We start from the raw sequence: 20,594 nt of genomic DNA, 5'->3' as shown, positions 1-20,594 counted from the left end.
GCAGCAGCGGCAGCAGCAGCGCTGTCTGCACGACAGACATCCAAGCAGCACACAAATACAGTTACAAACGTCGTAGTGGAACAGGTAGTAAAAATGCATTTTTACTCAACAACAAAATATACATAAGTAAATATGCTTTAAGTGCCGCCGCACAACCGCACAATGCAACACCAGCAACAGCAACAACAGCAGCAGCAGCAGCAACAATAACAAGCTGAAGCACCAGCAAAATGGTCGATAAAATGTGGCAACAAAAGATATTAAAAATATGCAATATAAGAGATAAACTTAAAGTCGACTTTTCGCAGCAGCATAAAAGTGGCTTAAACTGAAAATAATTATAAGCAACATACAGTTTTAAATGAAAGCCCTGAGCGCCAATTAAAAACTAATGAAGACAACATAAATTGTTAACAAGCTTTCATGATAGCAGTAAAAATAGCAATCTCTTTGCCCCTTTCATATTAAATTCTTAACTATGCATATTTGATCTAAGCAGATGATTTTTATAAAATTCAAAACAGTTTTAGTCAACTGGTTGAGCACACGCTTTACAGCAGCTGCAGCTACGTATACGTAATATTGTTGCCATAAAGCGTAATCTATCCCAAGTGAGCTGACATAAGCTGAAAGTTGAGCAGCCAGCTGCTTCTGCTGGTCAACAGTTTGCTGCAACAAAATCCCCAAAAACTCTGCACTCTAAGTCGCCAAGAAAACCAAAAAATAAAATAAAAAAAACAACACAGGAGTCTGCAGCCCCTTAAAGCCCATCGATCCGCATCAATTTTGTAGTTCATGTTGCGCTGTCAATGTTGTCAAAGTTATTGTAGCTAATGCTTAACTCCCAGCTGTGTGTGGAACGTATCTAAGTGTGAGGGTAAAATCTAAAGCCAAAATGCGTTTGTTATCAACGTTTTAAGCCAGAACTTTGCAGCTGACGGAGTTGTGCTGTTTACTGCCATTGTTACTGCTGTTGTTGTTGTTGTTGTTTTGGGGTCGACATGGGCTGAAGCTTACAGGCAAATTTGAGCTCATACAATTTGCAGTTAGCCCAGTGCCGATGCCGATGCCGCCGTCTTACGCTTGACTAACTGCTTTGCTTTGCCTTGACTTGAATGTGGCAGTGCCAACAGTGAGCCAAGTTGACTGCACATTGCCGGCGACGCCCTCTAGGCCACGCCCGCCTGCTGCTAGCTGCTGGGCTAATGTCGCCCTCTCTCTCTCTCTCTCTCTCTCTGACTGTATATGGAGTAGAATTGTTGTTGCTGCGGCTTGTTTGGTTTTATTGTGTTTATATTTGGCTTAAGGCATCAATTTGCTTTTACTTCAATATATTGAGCGCGAGACGAGAGCAGCAGCGACGCCCCGAGTTGAATGCCAATGTAGCCAGCAACAATAACCACAAGCATATCGTTATCAACCCAGTTAGCAATAATACAAATATGCATTTGGCTACACAGACGAACACACGTTTGTCACAAAATCCAATGGCAAATGCATCGATTACATAATCCATTTACACAAATGGCATTTTAAATACATTACACAGTACATATTGACAACGACAATAGCAACACTGCGTATGCGTAATATTTGTATCCCAACACAAATCGAAACTTTACTGCAACAACAACAGCAACTGAGCTCTGAGCTCTTTTGCAGCAGTTTATGCGCATTTGAAGCTCTTGGCAAATACAAGTGCTCATGTAATTGACTGCGTACTTTTGCATGTGTATAAGTGTGCATGCATGTGAGTGTGTGTGTGTGTGCGTTTGTAAATGAGTTTTCATTGTGTTCTACTTAACAGCCGTTTAATTAGTGCGCCATGCTATTATTATGGTTGATAATCCCAATGGATGACAGTTTATTGCATTTTATCAGTTACAATTAGAGCTGCTGCTGCTGCTGCTTGCTGAGCTCGCCATTATTTATCAAAGTGATTAGCTGCAGTTTATATATAGCGCTAAGTTATATTCAAGCATGGGCAACAACTAAGCATTGTTGTTAAACATTTAAATTAATACTGCTTAAAATTAAAAAGCGGAAAGTGATTTTACAACTTTTTTTATTGCCTTTGGATACAGCCGACAATGTAAGACTCAATCAATTAAAAACTGTAACTGAATACTGCAGACAGAGTAAAACTACGTATAGTTTTAATTAAATAACAAAACTTTTGAATTAAAACATTTGCTCAAACTTTAAATGCTCAGCAGTCTCCCAAATACAAATGTAAAATTTAAGCAAATTATAAGATCGTTCAACACTTTTATTTACAGAGTTTTGCACATATTAATGCATGTAATTTGTTAAATAGTCTTTTATGCATTTTAATTGTTTAATATAAATATTAATTAATGCCAATAAACACATTTTGTTATGCAGCAATCCAAAGGGCATGCCAAACAATTAAACAACTGACATCACCTGTCGCTGTGGCAATTCAAACAATAAACAAGTGTCCCTGATACGTCAAGTGCAAATAAAACAAATGCCAAGAGCATTAGCAGCTGCATGGCGCTATCATCATCATCATCAACATCAGCAACATTACTTTGATAGTTATAATTGATTGATATCTATGCTGGGCACGCTACAAAGTCATTTACCCAGAGGCAGCCGCTGGCTGGCCAGACACACATCAAATGCCTCGCTTGGGCATACTTTAATGCACGTAGTGGCCGCCAGATGGCGCTGCCCAAGCAATTTTACAACCACACACACAATTGCCGATGAGCCGTTAATTAATAAAATGCAACTGAAGATGGCATAAAAAAAAAAAGCAGCGCAAAATGAAAAAATGTTTGCCGCTCATTAATAAATATTAACTCGTAATTGAGCACGAAGCATTATGGCATATGCTATTTAATAATATTGTTGCTGTTGCTGTTGCACGCGCAATGAAATGATTTAATAAAATTTAACAAAATTTAATGCAATATTTAAAAACATGCAAGCACATACACGTTGAGGGCAGCTACAAGCTGCAAGCTGCATACGGAAACAACTGCAAGCTAAAGGAAGGAAAAAGCAATAAAAGAAAACTAAAGAAAAGCAGCGAAAAACCAACCGCAGCTTTAGCCACAAAACTAATGGAACTAATTGTTCGACGAAAGGCGGCCACATGTATTGCTGAGGAGGGGGGCAGGGAGGGGGCACTGCGAAGAGAGCAACAAGAAAAAAGCAGCCAAACCATTGTTTAGCCAAAAGTGAAATGCCAATGCCAAGCGCCGAGCTGCGCGATTGCGCTGCTCCAATTACAAAGAGTGAGGAGGGGGGGGCCAAACCCACAAAGTGTATAAAATCAAGTGTTTGGCGCGCAGGCGCCGGCAGTCAAAACTTACACTTGCTAGTTAACAGACACGGCTTGGCTTAATTTATAGCAAACCAACGCGCTTTTGTGGAATAACTTGGCATATTCAAATATGAGGAAACATTGCGTAAGTAAATGCCCCCAGAGCAGCATGTAAAGGAAGCCACCAATTTAATTGTGACTCTCTGCCTATGCATAGATCACTCACCATAATTGTCTGGGAATGTTGCTGGTGACGAGCTTGTTGCTGCTGCTGCAGCAAGTCAATGCAGAGCAACAGGCAGAGGATCACAGGTGAGTTTCAAATCAAAATTGTGTATAAAACAATGCGGAATTCAAATAAACAAATACGCAAATACTTCGGACTCAACAAACAAATTTAAAGGCTTAAATGAATAACATATTTGTCAATTAATCTTGTGTTGATAGTTAACTAATAAAAGTAGTGAAAATGTTGTAAGCAGCGCTAACTGTTAAAGCAATACAAAATAGGCGCACAACAGCAACAAATACTATTAAAATTAAAAGGCTAAAAACGATTTATGGGTTTGCAATTAAAGCTTAAAAATATAATTTTAATTTTCTGCAATAGTAAATGTTTTCTTTTGACAATTTTTAAAATTTTATTACAATAAAAGTATTTCTAATAATCCAATAATTCTTTTTACTAATTAAAATTTGTAAAGCATTAAAATCAAGTTCAAAAATAATTGCAATACTTTGCTAAAAACATAAATTGTATTGAATTAATGAACGTAGATTAAATTTGTGAGCAATTAGTAAGTTTTTTATATTTATTTATTGCATAAATATAATTTATTTAAATGCACTAATGCCGCATATACTAAACTTATCTATTAATGTGCTAATTGCTCCGCTTTTGGTGTAAAATTGGGAAATTGGCATGTTTTACAAATTGGTCTATTAGTTTTCACAACCATCTAGACAACTTTCAAATTTCACAGCTCACTTCAGATGGATTACCAACAATGTTGTTGGCCATAATTATAGCTTGAGTAACAGTTGCTGCTTATAAAATGTAAACAATCCACTTCACTTTCCTTCTCTTCTCGCTTGCAGAATTCAGCGACGCTTCATGTGGCAGCAAATGGACAACAGCGTGATGGGCGGCCTCATGGGTCGCATGTTCAACGGAGCGCGTGCCATGAAGTCCATGTTCGGTGATCTGCTGCCCAGCACTGCGGGCTATGCCAAGAGCATGATGGACTTTCTGCCCACAGAGACAACGCGTGTCAAATATGTGATCAGAGATCCGCATACGAACAAGCCCATGAAGATAATCAAGATGCGTGGCTCACAGAAGAAAATAGTGAAGCTGATTAGGCCGCTGCCCAAGCCGGCGGTAACAGAGCCCAGCAAGCTGCAGTATGAGCATCGCATGCGGCAGCTGGAGAAGGAGCAGGAGCTAATTGTGGAGGGCAAGGCGCCCATGAGCAGCGACGAGGCATTGATGGAGAAGTACTTCAAGCAAAAGACGCGACATGGCAATGACATTGTGAGTGGCAAAATAATGGAGTACCAAAGCTGGAAGCCCGTCTATAAGGCAGGCGAGCAGCCCAGTTCGTTTGTCACAGTGCGTCCACAGGCATTGACACAACTGCATACGAGCATAACCAGCTCCAGTCACGAGTCGCTGCCCAAGCCGGAGAAGCTGGTGGCGCACAAGCCGGAACTGGAGGAGGATGAAGACGATGACTTTGAGCAGGTGGAGGATGGCGACATGAACAATGAGAACGAGCTGGGGCGGCCCATGCATCAATACGAGGTAACCGAGCATACGGGCGAGGCAAGCGGCGAGGTGCGCGCTCTGGCGCCGCTCGAAGGCGGCTTTGTGCCCTCCAAGCTGCAGTCAAGCAACCAACATGCGCCACGCCCACGCACACGCATTATCAGCAGCAGCAGCAGCACCACCACCAGCAGTCCAAGCAGCAGCACCACTGAGGCGCCCAACTATCCAGCAGCATTTTTAAAAAAATATCGCGAGCATGAGGCAACAGCGGCGCCCCCCAAGCACAGCAAATCCCGCGTCAAGCCGCACAAGCTGCTGAGCAGCGAGAATGGCAGTCCCTCCATGAGCAGCCTGCGTGCGCGTCTGCAGGAGCAGCAGCGTCAGCATAAGCAGCAGGTGCAGCAGGAGCGTGATGCCGAAATGGAGGCGGCACTGGAGGATGCCATGCATGGCGACAAGTGGCCAACGGAGGTGCAGCTGGAGCATAGCGGCAGCGCCGGCAGCAGCAGCAGCTACCTAACCAGCCCCATCGGACCTAGTGCCGTCGCCTTTGAGCAGCCGCTGAAGCTGCCGCGCAAGGAGTACAAAAAGCCACAGCCAACAAATGTGCGACAACGCGGATCCATTAAGTTTAGCAATAATCCCAACTATGATGAAGTGTAGTGCGTGGGTGGGTGGGTGGTTGGAGAGTGGGGAGTGCAGCGATAACCAAAGCATAGCCAAGTCTACAGTTAAGCCGTTTATAATTGCCTTATTATTAAGTTTATTGTTTAGCTAAGTAAAAGCGCAAGTTGAACATTTTCCACGCGTTTTTCTTTTTTTAATTATGAGCAGACATGGCAGCAGTCAATGCACGTTAAGCACGCAATGCGTTATGCCAAATGCATTTTAATTAATGTTTTAAAATGCAGTTAACAAGTTCGTTGCTCACTGCATTTGACAACTAATTTCAAACTTTTGAACTGCTGACCCCAAAAAGCGCCAAAGGCAATAATAAAGTAAAGCATGTGCTAGTGCTGGAATTTCTCAACTCAACTCTCGATCTAGGTTAAACCTGCTATAAATTCCAGCACAAAAGACAGCACACAGACATTTACACACTTAGCATGGCACTTGGCATAAAACAAATGCGGTTTTTAATCAACTCAGGCGACTGCCAACAACAACAACAACAAACTAAATTAAAAACTGCGCAACAAAATGACAACAGCAAATAAGTCGCTAAGCTACGGAAATTAAAGAAAACTATGCGGCAACAATGAACTAAAACAAAATGTTCTACAACTTGTACAATTGATTTAAGAGCTTCTAAGTGGCAGCAACTAATTGCCACAAACACGCAAAACTAGCACAATGTGCGGTTTGGAATTTATTATGCTTAGAATTAGATAAATTATTGAATAAATAGTAAACAATGCACGCACACAAGTTTAGTGTGAATTTAGTTTGGAGTCTGCTTTTAGTTTCATTTAGATTTTGTGCATCTGGCAGCACTTGCCACGGCTCAGCTGCATGGCAACTCTCAACTACCGATAACGCTGCACCGATAAAATTTGAAGTCTACCACATAAACATTGCTATGCTAACATACGTCACAAGCTCTTATAATTATTTTCATTAAAAATAAGTAAATAATATTAAGTAATACTAAGAATTTCCTAAGCTTACATAGCTAGATTTCATTTAAAAAATTGATCGAAATAGCTAAACACGAAATTAAAAATGCAAAAAAATAGCTAAAATTTGTTACCATGTTAAATTAACAATATAATACTTAAATTGTTAATAAATATTAGTAAATAAAACGTTAATTTTTTTAAATTTATTGTTGTGCTTATTTTATTGAACTTAAAATACATCTTAACGGTAGGCAAGCCACAAAAGTAATCAAATCACTTTATCATTCTATAAAATGTAATAATTTTTTCAGTTTCCAGCTATTAACTAGCAATAAAATAATTAACTGCTGAGTATAGAATTGAGTTTAAAATACTTATGTGCATTTGATTGTTGTATTTTCAAAATATATTTAATAAATTCTGCTTAATATAAATGTTGTATATTTTAATAAACTACACAAGCCGCAATTAAATAATTACGAAATAAATTTATTTATGAATATCAAAAGTAAATGAACCTTGTCCATAGCTAATCGGCTTCCTGCTGCTACTGCCAATTAATCAACTGTTTTGATCAAAATTGCTTTGCTTACAGCCACCCCGCTGTGCGAGTGGTTTTAATGGCTCCACACACACAGTTACATTTAAAGGGAGTCATTAAAAGCAGCAATTGACTGCGTCGCTCAGCTACTTGGCAATGCAAAGCGTCAGCAAAGAAAACGCGATTAAGATTGCAGCACCTAACTAAAGGCAACGCGCACAATAACAAATCGTTGCCCACACAACACGGCGCCAAAAAAAAAAAAAAGAAGAAAAGTTTCAAGGACATGATTGGGCACGTGGCAGCGATCGGGTAAGAGGTAGCGAAAAAAAATTGTCAAAAAAAAAAAGCAAAAAGAAAGGTATGCCCGCTGGCAGGAAGCGTGTTAGCCATGTCCCCAGGTTCGTCTGTCCTCGACACTCATTGTCGAGTGCGCCAAATACAAATTAGAATTTAAATGAACAATGCAAGCGGAGCGGAAGTGTGTGCGTATGTATGTGTGGGTGACATTGCACGTAGCGCGCAACGGACAGCAACAGCAGCAACAACAACAACAGCAACAACAATTGCTGGGCAATAATGTCATGCAGTTTGCCGCGTACTTCGGTCACAACTTTTTTTTTTTTTTTTTGAGCAAAATTTTCTTCAACAACTCGCAGCTCTAGCCTGTCGTACAGCTGTTCTCTTCTTCTGCTACTTTGGCTGGCGCTCTTTGGGATTATTTTTGCAGAGCAGCGAAAAAGAAAAAAGTTTTTTTGCGCGCTGTATAACAAACTGGGTCGCTAACTCGACTGTAAAATGTCAAAGGGATAATGGAATTTTCGCATAGAAAATGTGTAAAAATGCGTTGGCGAATGCAAAACGGCGTTAGTTACGCTTTAAGAGCTAATTGTCAAGCAAGTATTAATGGCTTGAAAGCCAAAGTTGAAAGCTAAAGACAAAAAGCATAAAGTACAATAAAATAATAAATGGCAAACTTAAATTTTGCTTTCATGCTTCAATTGTGGCTGACAATTATTTTGGCAATACAATTTAATATTTAAATTCAGGTAAACGACTTTGCCTACCGCTGTCAAAGTGAAATTTATGAAATTTACAAAATGCTTTTAATTAAAAACGTCAGGCTGCCAAGTTACACTTGATAAATGCGTGGCATGTCAACTTGTGTTGAGTTCAAAAAGCCAACAAAATATGTATATATAAATAAAAGTTAAATTTTATGAGTTATGAGCAGCAAGAGCGCAAAAGGCAAATTGGCTGAGGTGTCGTCGTCGTCGTCGTTGTGTAGGCGCATTGAACTCGCAATCAGCTTGAGCTGGTGTCCATTTACGCTTTTAAAAAATCAACATTTTGTTTGCTTAACACACACACACACACACACACACACACACACACGTGCTTAGGCAGACAAACAGCGCAAGCGACAATCCTGATGAGGGCGCGTTGAAAATTTTTCGCATCTAAATCTAAATCTGTTTGGCAACTAACGAGGAATGCAGCTGCAGTCAGCGCAGCAGCAACAGCAGCAGCAGTTTAGCAATGTGTGTATGCTGAAAAATTAAATATTCAAATATAGCAGCGGCAGCCGCAGCAGCGCAGTCTAAAGTGTGTGGGCGGGCATAAACTTGCAGCTTGCTGCTTGGCTGCAGGGTGGCGCGAAAGCTGCAGTCGAACTAAAACGCTGCCGAACAGAATTTTATGCAATATGTGTGCGCAGGCTACAAGAATTTAAGAAACAATATTGATTGTAGCAATAAATAATTGAGATTGACTGAGACGCTGGAAAGTATGCTACATAATATGATTTTTCATTAAGTAATCTTTCTAATTACAAACTCAACTTCTAACTTTATGCTTATAAAAATGTCTAAGTTATTCCTCAAGTTTGTGCTGTTTAGCTATAAAATGTGTTTAATATTAAAAACTATATTTTGCTTTTAAAAACTGCAGCTGACTGCTTTGTCGCCTGTTTAAATAAAGCTAACATATGCTATATATGCAAACGTTTGGCTATATCTATGTCTGCTTTAGAATCTAGAACAGTTAAAAGCCCAACGGGCGCATATGGGCAAAGCTAGGGCCAAAGAGCTATAGCCAAAGCCTTAGCCAATGCTGATGCTGCAGCTGCTCGGATTGTGTTAGTGTGTATGTATGTGTGGACTGCTGTATAAGGCGTCACAAGTTGTTGGCCGTTCAGCTGCTTCTATTTGTGTGTGTGTGTGTGTGTGGCGGCTGTTGAAGTGTAATCAGCGGCACGGCGGCAATTACTGCAGCATATGCATGAAGTGCGCATAGTTTTCCAGCTGCACTTGTCTGTGCACACAAGTGTGTGTGTGTGTGTGTGTGTGTGTGTGTGTGTGTGTATAAAACTTGTCTAAAACGCAGCACAATTTGCAGAGCTGAGAGGATTTCGCAAAATGCTAAATACATGCGCAGCTCAGCAGCTCAACTGCATCATCAGTGGATTGCTGCGCTGGGACATTGTGGTAGCCACACACAGCATAAGCGTTGCCGCTGTTATGGCCAACAACAACAACAAGCGTTTGCTGTTGCTGACTTTGATGCACAAAGCTAGCAACAACAACAGACTAATGAATGTTACGATTAAACCACCCCCCAAATTGAATTTTGTTTAGCGCTTATGGCCAAAGCATAAAGTCGAGTGGCAAATAATTCAGCATATGACATAGATTTAAGCAATACACGAAATCAATGCAATGGAGTGGCGTTAAATATTTTGTGGCAGCTAAATTCACAAAATATTAATAAAACTTGAATGAGCGTTAAGTTGACTTTGTAACAAAACTGAAAGTTAAAGCTCTCTATATATTTTTCGCTTATATGCGGACCACTTATCATCAGCTCTACATTTACTCAGTCAAAAAAATAATTATTATTTATAAACATATTGATTTGGAAAAATTGTTTTGGGCAAGTTCGTGTAGAAATCTTATTGATGAAATAAAGTCTAAGCTGAGGCTTAAGTAAACTGAACTAAAATGAGGTTTGTTATTAAAGAGAGAAAAGAGTATCTGGAGCGATATCTATATAATAGTATATGTCTACTAATAGTATATATACTACTTTTTGTATTTGCGTATGAGGTTCGATGTATAGGCCCTAGTAGGAACTGGAATCGAATGTAGTTACGTAGCATTGTCAGTGATGGAAAAGGATGAATGTTTAGCTAATGTCAGATAATGACAGCTGAAAAACGTGAAGTTGGCCACAGCTATTGACAGTGTGAAACTTATTTCTTTATCCTGTGTAAAGTTAGACGTGTCGCAGAAATTCGTGTCGCTCCCAGTGCTTAATTCATTAACTAATTAACAATAAAAATAATCACAACTCGCGCGAAATCGACAACATCGAGTACGCTTTATACCATGTGCAAAGTTTCTTAGTGTTGGTTGCGCACGATTTTATCTTTATACTACGCATACTTAAAAAACTCGCATTTAAATATTAAGTATACGCTCTTTAATGCAATTCGCAGCGAGCACATGCTATTGGCAATTTGGTGTATGTTTTTCTTTTTATTTTGATGCGATTTCGGGTTATGTGTGAACATGTTTTCGATTTCTTAGCTGTAAGTAGTTTACACACACACACACACACACACAGTGGCACACAAAAGTAAAAAGGCGCTTCAGCTGCAGGCACAAGGCCAAATAAGCATTTTACACAAATAGAAAGAAATTTGATTTTATTTTATTTTATACACAGCCAGCAGAGAAAGCGATTCAATTTTTATTTTATTGAATAACTTCATGCATGCCAAATGTTTAGCTCGCTTCCTTCCCGGCCAGCCAAACGCACTTGAGTTTGGACTTCAACTGCCTGTCGCTCTGCACAGCAATTGCTCTGTCAATGGCAGCCCAGCCAGGCAGCCAGGCAGTCAAGGCAACAGCAGAGCAGCAGGCGATTTTTATGGCAACGCCCAGGCAGCAAATCGCATATTATCGCATCATGTTGCACTCCCCCACACACACACACACACACACACAGAGAGAGACGCTGATCATTAATCTTTACAAGCTGCCAATAGGTGTGCGAGCCTTTTGCTGCTTCAATTTTTTTTTTCTTCTCTGCACTCGCTTCGCGCGCATGTGGCACGAACATGAGGCAGCTTGTACTACTATATGTGGCAGCAAAAATGTGTGTGGAATGCATTAAACGGCGGATAGAGTCCATTAGAAAACCATTGAAGCACATTCTGTCGATTGCAGCCAGCAGTTCATATCCTGAGTCCGTTTGCCAAAATATGTTGCCCTTTAGTTTAAGCTGCCGCTCCAAAGCCATAAAAAAAACTTTAAGTTCCGTATGGGCTGCGCACTAATTTAGGCTAATTTTCACAGCAAACCCAAAACTAACTTCAAATGCTTCCTCCGACCACACACACACACACAGAAATGCTTTTGAGCTTTAGCAGCAAATCTACTGTAATGAAAGAAAATGTGCTTGAATGTGGTTTTGCTTTGTGGTGCTCTTCTGCCACTTATTTTTTATTTGCTGCAACTTTTGGTATTTTGTTTAATTATCCACATGAAAAGTTCCCAGCAAATAAATAGTCCACAGCAGTATTTTTTTTACTGAGCCGAGCCCACGCACAACAGACAATTGGACCCAAGCGCAACGCATACAACAAAAATGAAATCAAATTAAGCAGTAAAAAAGCATAGAAAATAAAATAAATACTAAGAGCCAAGCTCAAGTGTTAAAATGGCAGCCATTGCTTTGAATAAAAAATATAAAAGCGCAAAATAAATATAAAAATAGTTAAAGAGCAGCAAGTTTACACTTTAGTAGCCGCTGGGATTTACTGCATATCAAACGAAAGTTAAATAAAGAGCAGCTCAAACAGCTATAACATGAATATAAATAATAAAGGTAAATAACACAACTTACAGTGGCTTACCAAAGTTAATTATACATAATTTATAGAGCTGATTGGTTATTTCATAGCAGTTCGCTATGACTTCATTTAATTAAATAAGTTAATAACTTCACTGGTTCTGTTTTATGAACTTGCTGCGATTAAAATTTAACTTTCTTTCTTCTGTTAACTTTTATATGCGCGTGCGGTTTAAATTTAAGTCGTACTTTAATTTGATTAAAACATGCCTTGGCATATGTTTGTTGTTATTATTGTTTTGGGGCACACAAAAATATAACCAGCAACGAATTCAATTAGCAGAAGCTGTTTAAATATTCATGCTGCCTACAACGCATGTTGTCGCTGTTGTTAATTAGCGTAACAATAACAACAAAAAAAGGTTTGCGCTGCTTTTATTTTATGCATAATAATAACAATAATAATGAGCATATCAGCCAGGCATGCATAAAACTTGCCAAATGACACAGCAGTTGCAAGCACTTAAACGCGAACATGAAGTGGTGCTGGGTGGTGCTGGTGGGTGGTTGGTGGAGTGGGTGATGCTGCTGCTTGGCTTTAGTCAAAAGTTATGTCTGTTGTTTTATGTGGAAAGTTCTTTGCTTCCTGCTGATGATGAAGTGTCATGAAATTTAATCAATTTATTTGAAAACGTGCCCACGTTTCAACTAAATAACACCACAGCCGCCCCCAAAGTGCCAAAGTAAATAACAAACAATGAAAATGCAATAACAACAGCAGCAGCAGCAGCAAAAAAAATACACACAAAAAATTATATATATATATAACATATATATGAGCAGCAAAAGGGCAAAAGATGAGCGAGCTCTAAATAAAGTTTCAATGTTTGGCAAACGGTAACCGCAGACAGAGACAGAGACAGATACGAAACGCCGAGTTCACAACAATTTCGACTCCATTTTGTTGAACACGCTTTTATTTACACGTATTATATTTGATATATGTGAAATACTCTATGAAAATGTGGCGCGCTTGCTGATAAGCACAACAATGCCTAACAGATTACAGCAGCTTGTATATCCAAGCAACTCAACTTCATTATACTCTACACTTTGGGGCAAGGGCATAGGCAAAAAGTCAGTAGCGCATTTGGAAACTTTACAAACTGTTTTTGCTACGCACGTACAAAACTGTAGGCACACCCATTTGTCTCACACCCCAACCCAACCCAAGCACTCTATCTGCGCCATTATTGTTAGCGAAGCGCAGCGTTTATAAATTTATTGTTTTCTACGCGTGTACTCAAGTGTTGCTGCGTGTTTTTGGCAACAAATTGGCCAACAACAAGGCAGGCAGGCAGACAGGCGCAAGTGCGTTAGCTTCTTGGCCCATTCAACTCGTTGCGGTGACGCATTTTATCATAATTATACTAACACGCCAAGAGCGTCTATAGTTTATGTTGCTACGCATAAATTTTCGTTGACTTGAGCCCCAATAAGTATGCTTTAAAAAGAGTCAAGCTTTAAGTGTAGTATGAAAATATTTATGGTACATGGCAATGTGTGTAAAAGTAAATTCACTCCAACTTATTAAAGCGCAGTGCCAGCTGCAGCAGCAACAACAACAACAACAATTTTGTTGTTTGCTGTAGGTTCAAAAGTGCACACATGACATATTATTTCAGCCGCTCTGCTTCGTTTTATGTGTGTGACTGTGTGTAAATGTTATTGTTGTTTTTTACTGCAAAATTCATTTCGCGCCATATGCGCATTTAGCACGGACACAGACCACAACAGCAGCAACAGCAACAGCTCCGGAAGAGCTGAGAGAGTTGCTGGAGCAGCACAGCTGCCAGCTGGCAGTCAAGTGAAAGAACCAACACACACACACACTCAAACACACATAGGCATAATTAAAAATATATAATAATTTTTGCAAAGAAATATTCTCTGTAGCCTGCCTGCCTGTTTTTGCTTGTTTGCGCCAAAACCTGCGCACATTTAGGCCAAAATACAAGTCGCAACATGGTCAGCGTCATGCCGCAAACATGACTCATTATGAAAATTAAATTACAATTAAATATATTTAATTTTATTACTTTGCTTTGGGCCGCCGCGCCACTCTCGTTATAATAAACACACAAAATGAATTGCGAAATATTTTGCGGGTGCAGCATGTGGTTTTGAGCTGGTTGCCTTTTTATGTTGGCCGCTGTGCCACTTAATTAAGCCCAATTGAATTATAATTTGTTTGCTGTTGCACTCAGAGAATTGGCCAAAGTGGTCAAGCAAGTGCTAAAGGAGAGCACAAAACTTTTGTCGGTTTATATGGATTTTCATTTAGTAGTTTGCTGCGGCTTGTTGCAAGTATGTTAATTGAGTTGCGTGGCAATCATGCTAAAGCTTGCAAAAGTATTTCAGATTGGCTGCTCAATAATGAGGCCAACTTTGTTGAGCGACAAAACAACAAAAGTAAAGTGCTATAAATTTATATGCAACATACTTTAGTAAACTAAATGTAGCCAGAAAAAAACTATTTAACTTGTTTTTTATACAAGCCAAGGATTAACGCGTACTTTGCATAGATCGCAGTACATTACTGTTAAGCGCGGCTGTTGAGTTAACATAGCTCGCTAATGCAACAAGTGCACTGCTCAATATCGATATCGCTTATCGAACTTGACTTAACATGAGCAAATTCTTGCAGCTGCCATTTGCAATCAATCGATATGCTTGAATTCATAAATCTCGATGGCATTAATATATTTAAATTGAATTTCAAATATCAAGCAAAACGCATTTTAAGTCAATTAAAATAAACAATAAATTTTAATCGAAATTAACTACAATTCAATTTATTCAATTGATTATAATTATGTGAGTTTAATTTTGTTATTACCCTCAGTACTTTAAGAAATTTCACTCTATTGATTCTAAGTGCCAAGCAACGAGCGCTTGGATGCCAATAGCCAAACAAGTAGCAAGCAGTAACCTTATCTGCTGCGAAACTGTGGCAAACTGCCAAGCAACAACAACAACAAGAGGCCACTTTAACTTATGACGTGTAAGCGGCTCAAAACAGTTTATGCGATTTGTTTCATTATTGACGGCACGTGCCGCGCCAACGCCTCAGAGTGCAACGAGCAGGGCTAGATATTTATCGTCCAGTTTGAGGGGGGTGGCAGCGAGAGTGTGAAATATAGCATTTTATTTGTTTTTTTTACGCTTGAAGAAACTCATTATGCGCCAGGCGACGAACCTAATGCTGGAATGTGGGTTTATCTAAAGATGCGACAGCTCAGTTGATAGACAACGATAGTAAAGCAGCAGCAGCAGCAGCCTCGCTGGACTGGACAGAGCCGACAGCAATTTGAAAATCTTGCTAAATTGTCTCAAATTTCGGCTGCTTTTGCTGTCGACGGGTCCATTGTGTGTGAGTGACATTGGCCTGACGTTTATTTTCTCTTTTTCAGCTTATTCTTATGCAAATTTAACGCTTAAATAGCATTCTCAGTTGGTAAAAGTTTGCTCAGAGTAAAATTCTTAGCAGCACAGCATAAATAATATTTTAAATTTTGGCAATCAACGTGGCGGCAAATTAAGTTGATAAAGTTCTGCTGAAGCGCAAAGCATTTTCATTTTTAAGCTCAGTATGAATTAACTCGATGCATTTTTGTTAGTCGGCTAACTACAAATGCAATAGCATTGAAATTGATTTGCAGCAAACTCAGCAACGATAACGACAACAAATCTATTTAAACTCTTTTGGCCACACTCACTGCTGTTGCATGCTGCACGCTGCATGGCAAATAGCAAAGATACCCAGCCAATGCCCAAAAGCAATATTCAACAGCAGCACAGCCAAAATTCGCCAAATATTTCAGTATATAGTAGAATTTGTGGTTGCCTTCAGTCAATCAAAAGCGTTCAACGAATTTAGAATTCAACTCCGATTCGCATTTTATCCAATTCCATTTTACAATTGCCACCCCAAACTGCTTTTCACCCAAAATGCAGGCAGCAGATAGAGAGGGAGCGAGAGAAATGTAATGAATTTCTATGCCAGTTGCTTTTAATGAGCAGCAGCAATTTTTCAGTGTTTAAGAGAAGTATTTAGAGGCCGCTACTTTGATACTCTGCAAATAGAAAAACAATTGAGCAATTTAAATATGTTCAAACTTCAATGAAATAGTAAGAGCAGCAGATTGAGATGCTGCCGCTGCATATTCATTTATATATTTGCTTAAAAATTGCAGCTCTTGGCCTCACAAGCTGCTGTCAGCAAAACTTTGAGCACTTATCAACGATTATTACAAATGTTGCAACATGCGTGACGTCGCTTAATTGGCGACAGTCCAAAATGCAAAACTTGAACAATACTTGGACTACTTTTGGCACTAATTGCAAATGGCAAAAAAGAAAACTAGGTCAAGCTACAAATAAAATTATTATTAGAAAAGTGCTTTGAAAGCTTAAGCTCTGTTTGGAGCTGGGCACTGCTTATGATATGACAAAATTAATAAACAGCAGTGCGCACGTGACAGGGAAGCCGCAAAAAGTAAAAGCAATCAAAGTGTGGCAAGCTGTTGATATTTGCATTTGACAATTGTGCAGTGAGGCAATTGAAATTGAATAGAAATTTAGCTAGCTGTTTATTATAATGCATATTTTTTAAACAGGCAATGCAACAACAATGTAAAATAAATTTAAAAGTAGCTCAACTTCTTACGTTGTAGTTTTTATCAAGCACTAAAAAGAGCCATAGATAGCAAACGTAAAAAACTGAGAGCAATTAAATGCGTAAAGAAAAAAAAAACATTTTTAGTTAGCGTATAAGTAAAGGACGTCTGGCAAAGGTTCTGTGTATGTGTGTGTGTGTGTAAACTTGTAAAGGTTGGAGCACATACTGTGCACTAAAAAGTGCAACTGCTTTGAGGGTATTTGCAGCTAAAAGCTGCAAGCTAAAAGCAAAAGCTTTAAATTATAAGCTAGCATTGAAGTATTAATAATTAAAACAATACATAACTGTTATACAACTTATTGGCTGAACGTAGAAAACTATTTATTAAATAAATAATAAGCTACAGAAGCTCTGCACTATTTTTTGTACTCACGTAATCAATAATATCCCCAATTAAACAAAAATAATTGAAATAAATGTAAGTAAGCTAACTACTTTAGAATATTCTTTTGAATAAGCTCAAAAGGTTCCAAGTTATTTTTAAATTAGTTGTAATTGTTATTAGAAATATTTGAAAATATTGCAGCTGCAATTTTCTTACAAAAATAACGTAATTATTATTGACATTTAACAGCTGTGCTGTAAGCTAATCAATAAATATGCTTGCTTGTGTATCTTAAAGCATTTTTATATAGATAGATAGAAATCTAGGGTAGACTTTGCGTTACTAATTGCAACAGCAGCAAGTGTAAAGTGGCTGCAAGTTTGTGTTGCTGTCGCTTTTCGCTTTTAATTGTCGCCGTGTCCAGGATTGGCCGCACAGCAAGTGTGAGTGTGTGTGTGTGTGTGTGTTTGTTATTAACAACTTTAACATCACTTTGGTGTGCCCTCAAACATGAGGCAACTGCTTGGACTGCTGCTGTGCTGCTTGTGTTAATCTTATAAAAGAAAGAGAAAGAGAGCGACACACACACGTGTTACACACATTTACATGCTTGATGGCTTCATTTTAAACGTTCTCAGCAGAACAGCATTGCCTTTGTCCTTAAGCACACGCACACACACACACACACATTTATTAATTGCCTGCAACACGCTGCGTTAATTGTCTGAATGTCTGTCTGCGGTCTGTGTGCCACTTCAATTAATAAAAAAGAAAATTGTACAAAAGCCAACATAAGCTGGAGTTGCGGCTTGTGTGGAATTGTAAAGAAAATTGCCAGAGAAAATCAATTTTAAATTAGAACAGCATGAGCTCATGTTAGGCGCTCTTGCTGACCAATAATGTCGCCAGCTAACTCCCACATGGGCAACAACAACAACAACAACACAAGAGCAGGAAGCACACATGGGCCAAAGGTCATGCGATACTCACCTTGTGCTCACATTGTTGTTCGGCTGTTGCCTGGGGCGCTGTTATTGAATCGAGTTACATGTCAAAAGAAGCGTCCTCAGTCCTAGGCTACAACAAGCGAGTAAACAACAATAAAGCGAAGACAAACAAAAGCGCAACAACATCGCTAAAGCTGCCCAGACCCAGCCCCAGCCCCGAACACAACCCAACCCCACCCAACAAGTAGCTTGGTAGGCAGGCAGGTGCAACAACAAACTGGACATGTTGAATAATGGGCCGCGTTGCTAGACAATTTTTCAATTTGAATGGCAACAAGAATTGGCAATGCATGGAGCCAAAGATATAGTCGCTAGCTGTGGGCAGAATAGAGCGAAGCTGTGTGGGAGGGTAAGCTACAATTTGCCGCTTGAATGTGTCAAAAAATAAACAAGGATATATGTATATTTTAATTGAGTGGCTGCTGCTTCATCAAATTGTTTTTAAAACAGTGAAGCCAAAATAAAATTTGACGAGTTCAACTTTTCAACTTTAGCGGCTTCAAGCTGCTGAACTCAATATGCAAAGTTATTAAACAAGTTACAGTTTTTTGTATAAATATTTATAATCTATAAAATTCTCTAACATTTGTTTCTAGCGAGCGTTTACTGTATGCTAACAATTTGTGAGTTTTTGGACTTACCGCTTGCCTTTGAATGCCAGCAAATACTTTTTGTTGGCGGGAAAATTGTTGGACTGCACGGAGCCGGTGGCGCCGGCACGCAATGGAAATTGTTTATGAAAGAGTGGAATGCTAACATCGAAGCCATGACGCATCTGGAGCACACTCATGCTCGCCTTGGCCAGTATGGCCTCGCCGGCATCGAAGCCGAGCGAATGCTCCGCATAGTCCGGCCAGGTGCCTGAGTAGAGATTGAAAATGATGTGATTGCGTCCATTGTTCCAATGCGGCAGTCTGGCCAGACGCGACGGCACATTGCGCACATAATCCTCGGACAAAGAGTCGCGATCCAGTGTATCAATGCCCAGCACAAATAGGCAGGCGGCGGCGGGATCGCTGGTGTGATAACGCGACTCTTGTATGGCAGTGAGTATCTTCTGATAGTTAGCCGAACTGGGTGGCGCAGCGCCCAGCGAATTCAACGGCTCCGGCGGGTAAACATAGACCAAAAACTGTTCATAGCATTTGGTAAAATCGAAGCATGTGTCCATGCGACAACTGCCAGCGGCAGTGGCAGCAGCAGAAGCAGCGCCAACGGATTTATGCTTGGATTGAATCACTACTGCTGCATTCGATTCATTGGACAATGGCTGGCGTTGCGCGCTGCTAATGAAACTGGGCAACTGGGCGTAAGGTTGCACGCCACCATCCTTGGCCGACTCGTGCTGGGCGCGACGCGGACGATGCGGCGTTAATTTCAGCCTGTAGCCACCAAAGTAACAATAGGCCAGAAACGCGCACGACACAAATACGAGTATGTAGCGTTTTTTTGCCTGCATGCTGGTTGATTATGTTGGTTATTTTGGTTTCTTGGTAAGGGCTGGCGTTCCTACTGGGTGCGCGAGCGTTTGTTTTCGCTGCACTTTGCTTAACGAATTTCGTGTGCGAGTGTTGAGAGTGCAGCGAGCAGTTAGAGGAGGGGTGGAGAGGGTGGTGTTTGGCGGTGTGGGAACAGTGCGACTCAAATACAGTGCCTTAGTCTAAGCGCATTTTGTTTGTTATCATTGTTATTGCTACTAATGTTGTTGTTGCTTTTGTTTACGTTCTTCACGTTGTCTGCGTCTCTGCGCGCATCTCTTTTGCACATCACATCACGCACGCACATTGTTTAATGCATTTTAGTAACATTTAATCTTATAAAAACAGCAAAAATATAGTTAACACTTCGGAATTTTCCAGCAAGTTGGCAGCAACATTAGCCAGTGGCGCGGCGGCGATAACAATTTCTTGCATTTCTCACGTTTTGCGGCATTTTCTTTGGCTGCACACTCGCGTTGCTCGCTCAATAAACACTTTAGCACTTGCCACAATTATTGTTGCAATTAATTTGTTTTATAAACGGCGCGTAAGCAGCGCAACGCGTTACATTTTCAGCAGCAGCAGCAGCAGCATTACAATAACAAAAACACAGTGCTGCTAAAACCGCGCACAATGTTGCCCAACACTTGGGCAACTATCAAAACAATTATAGAGTTGCCAGCCAGCCGTTAACAATTTCAAACAATTTACTCATTTTATGCATTCAAATAGTTGTCTATTGTTTACATTATTAATTTGATTAATCGCATTGCTAGTTTTATTGTCATGTTGCGGCCAAATTGCGTTTAACAAGCTACAATGGTTTGCCGCCCGGAATATTTGCGCGCTCGGAATGAATGCGTTTGGAGTGCTTGGCGTGTACTGGACCAACTTTGAGTCTTAATGGCCTCCAAGTCTTACTTTGGAAGCGTTTCCTTAGTTCCTGGAAGCCTGGCACATGCGCAA

At 39.9% G+C, this 20,594-nt stretch overlaps 2 protein-coding genes across 2 annotated transcripts in view; one reads left to right on the top strand and one right to left on the bottom strand.

The window, feature by feature from the left end:
* Window positions 1-20,197, bottom strand: part of LOC108596981 (exostosin-1) — a 54,075-nt gene extending 33,878 nt beyond the window's left edge. The window contains exon 1 of the mRNA XM_017983237.1: window positions 18,792-20,197. Coding sequence (XP_017838726.1) covers window positions 18,792-19,609 — 818 coding nt within the window. The 5' untranslated portion in view covers window positions 19,610-20,197. The remainder of the gene's footprint in view (window positions 1-18,791) is intronic.
* Window positions 3,230-5,845, top strand: LOC108596984. The gene is made up of 3 exons (XM_017983240.1): window positions 3,230-3,440; window positions 3,513-3,607; window positions 4,394-5,845. Exons 1-3 carry the CDS (start codon window positions 3,426-3,428, stop codon window positions 5,724-5,726), a joined length of 1,443 nt encoding a protein of 480 aa, XP_017838729.1. The 5' UTR covers window positions 3,230-3,425; the 3' UTR covers window positions 5,727-5,845.
* Window positions 20,198-20,594: the final 397 nt, after the last annotated feature.

The sequence above is a fragment of the Drosophila busckii genome, chromosome 2R (genome assembly GCF_011750605.1).
Source record: "Drosophila busckii strain San Diego stock center, stock number 13000-0081.31 chromosome 2R, ASM1175060v1, whole genome shotgun sequence".
NCBI classification, from domain to species: domain Eukaryota; kingdom Metazoa; phylum Arthropoda; class Insecta; order Diptera; family Drosophilidae; genus Drosophila; species Drosophila busckii.
This window is presented reverse-complemented; position numbering and strand designations above follow the sequence as displayed.

Bases quoted from the DNA above. Each gene is read 5' to 3' on its own strand.
- LOC108596984 (XM_017983240.1), top strand. The intron at 3,608-4,393 runs GTGAGTTTCAAA...TCTCGCTTGCAG, and splicing joins CAACAGGCAGAGGATCACAG to AATTCAGCGACGCTTCATGT.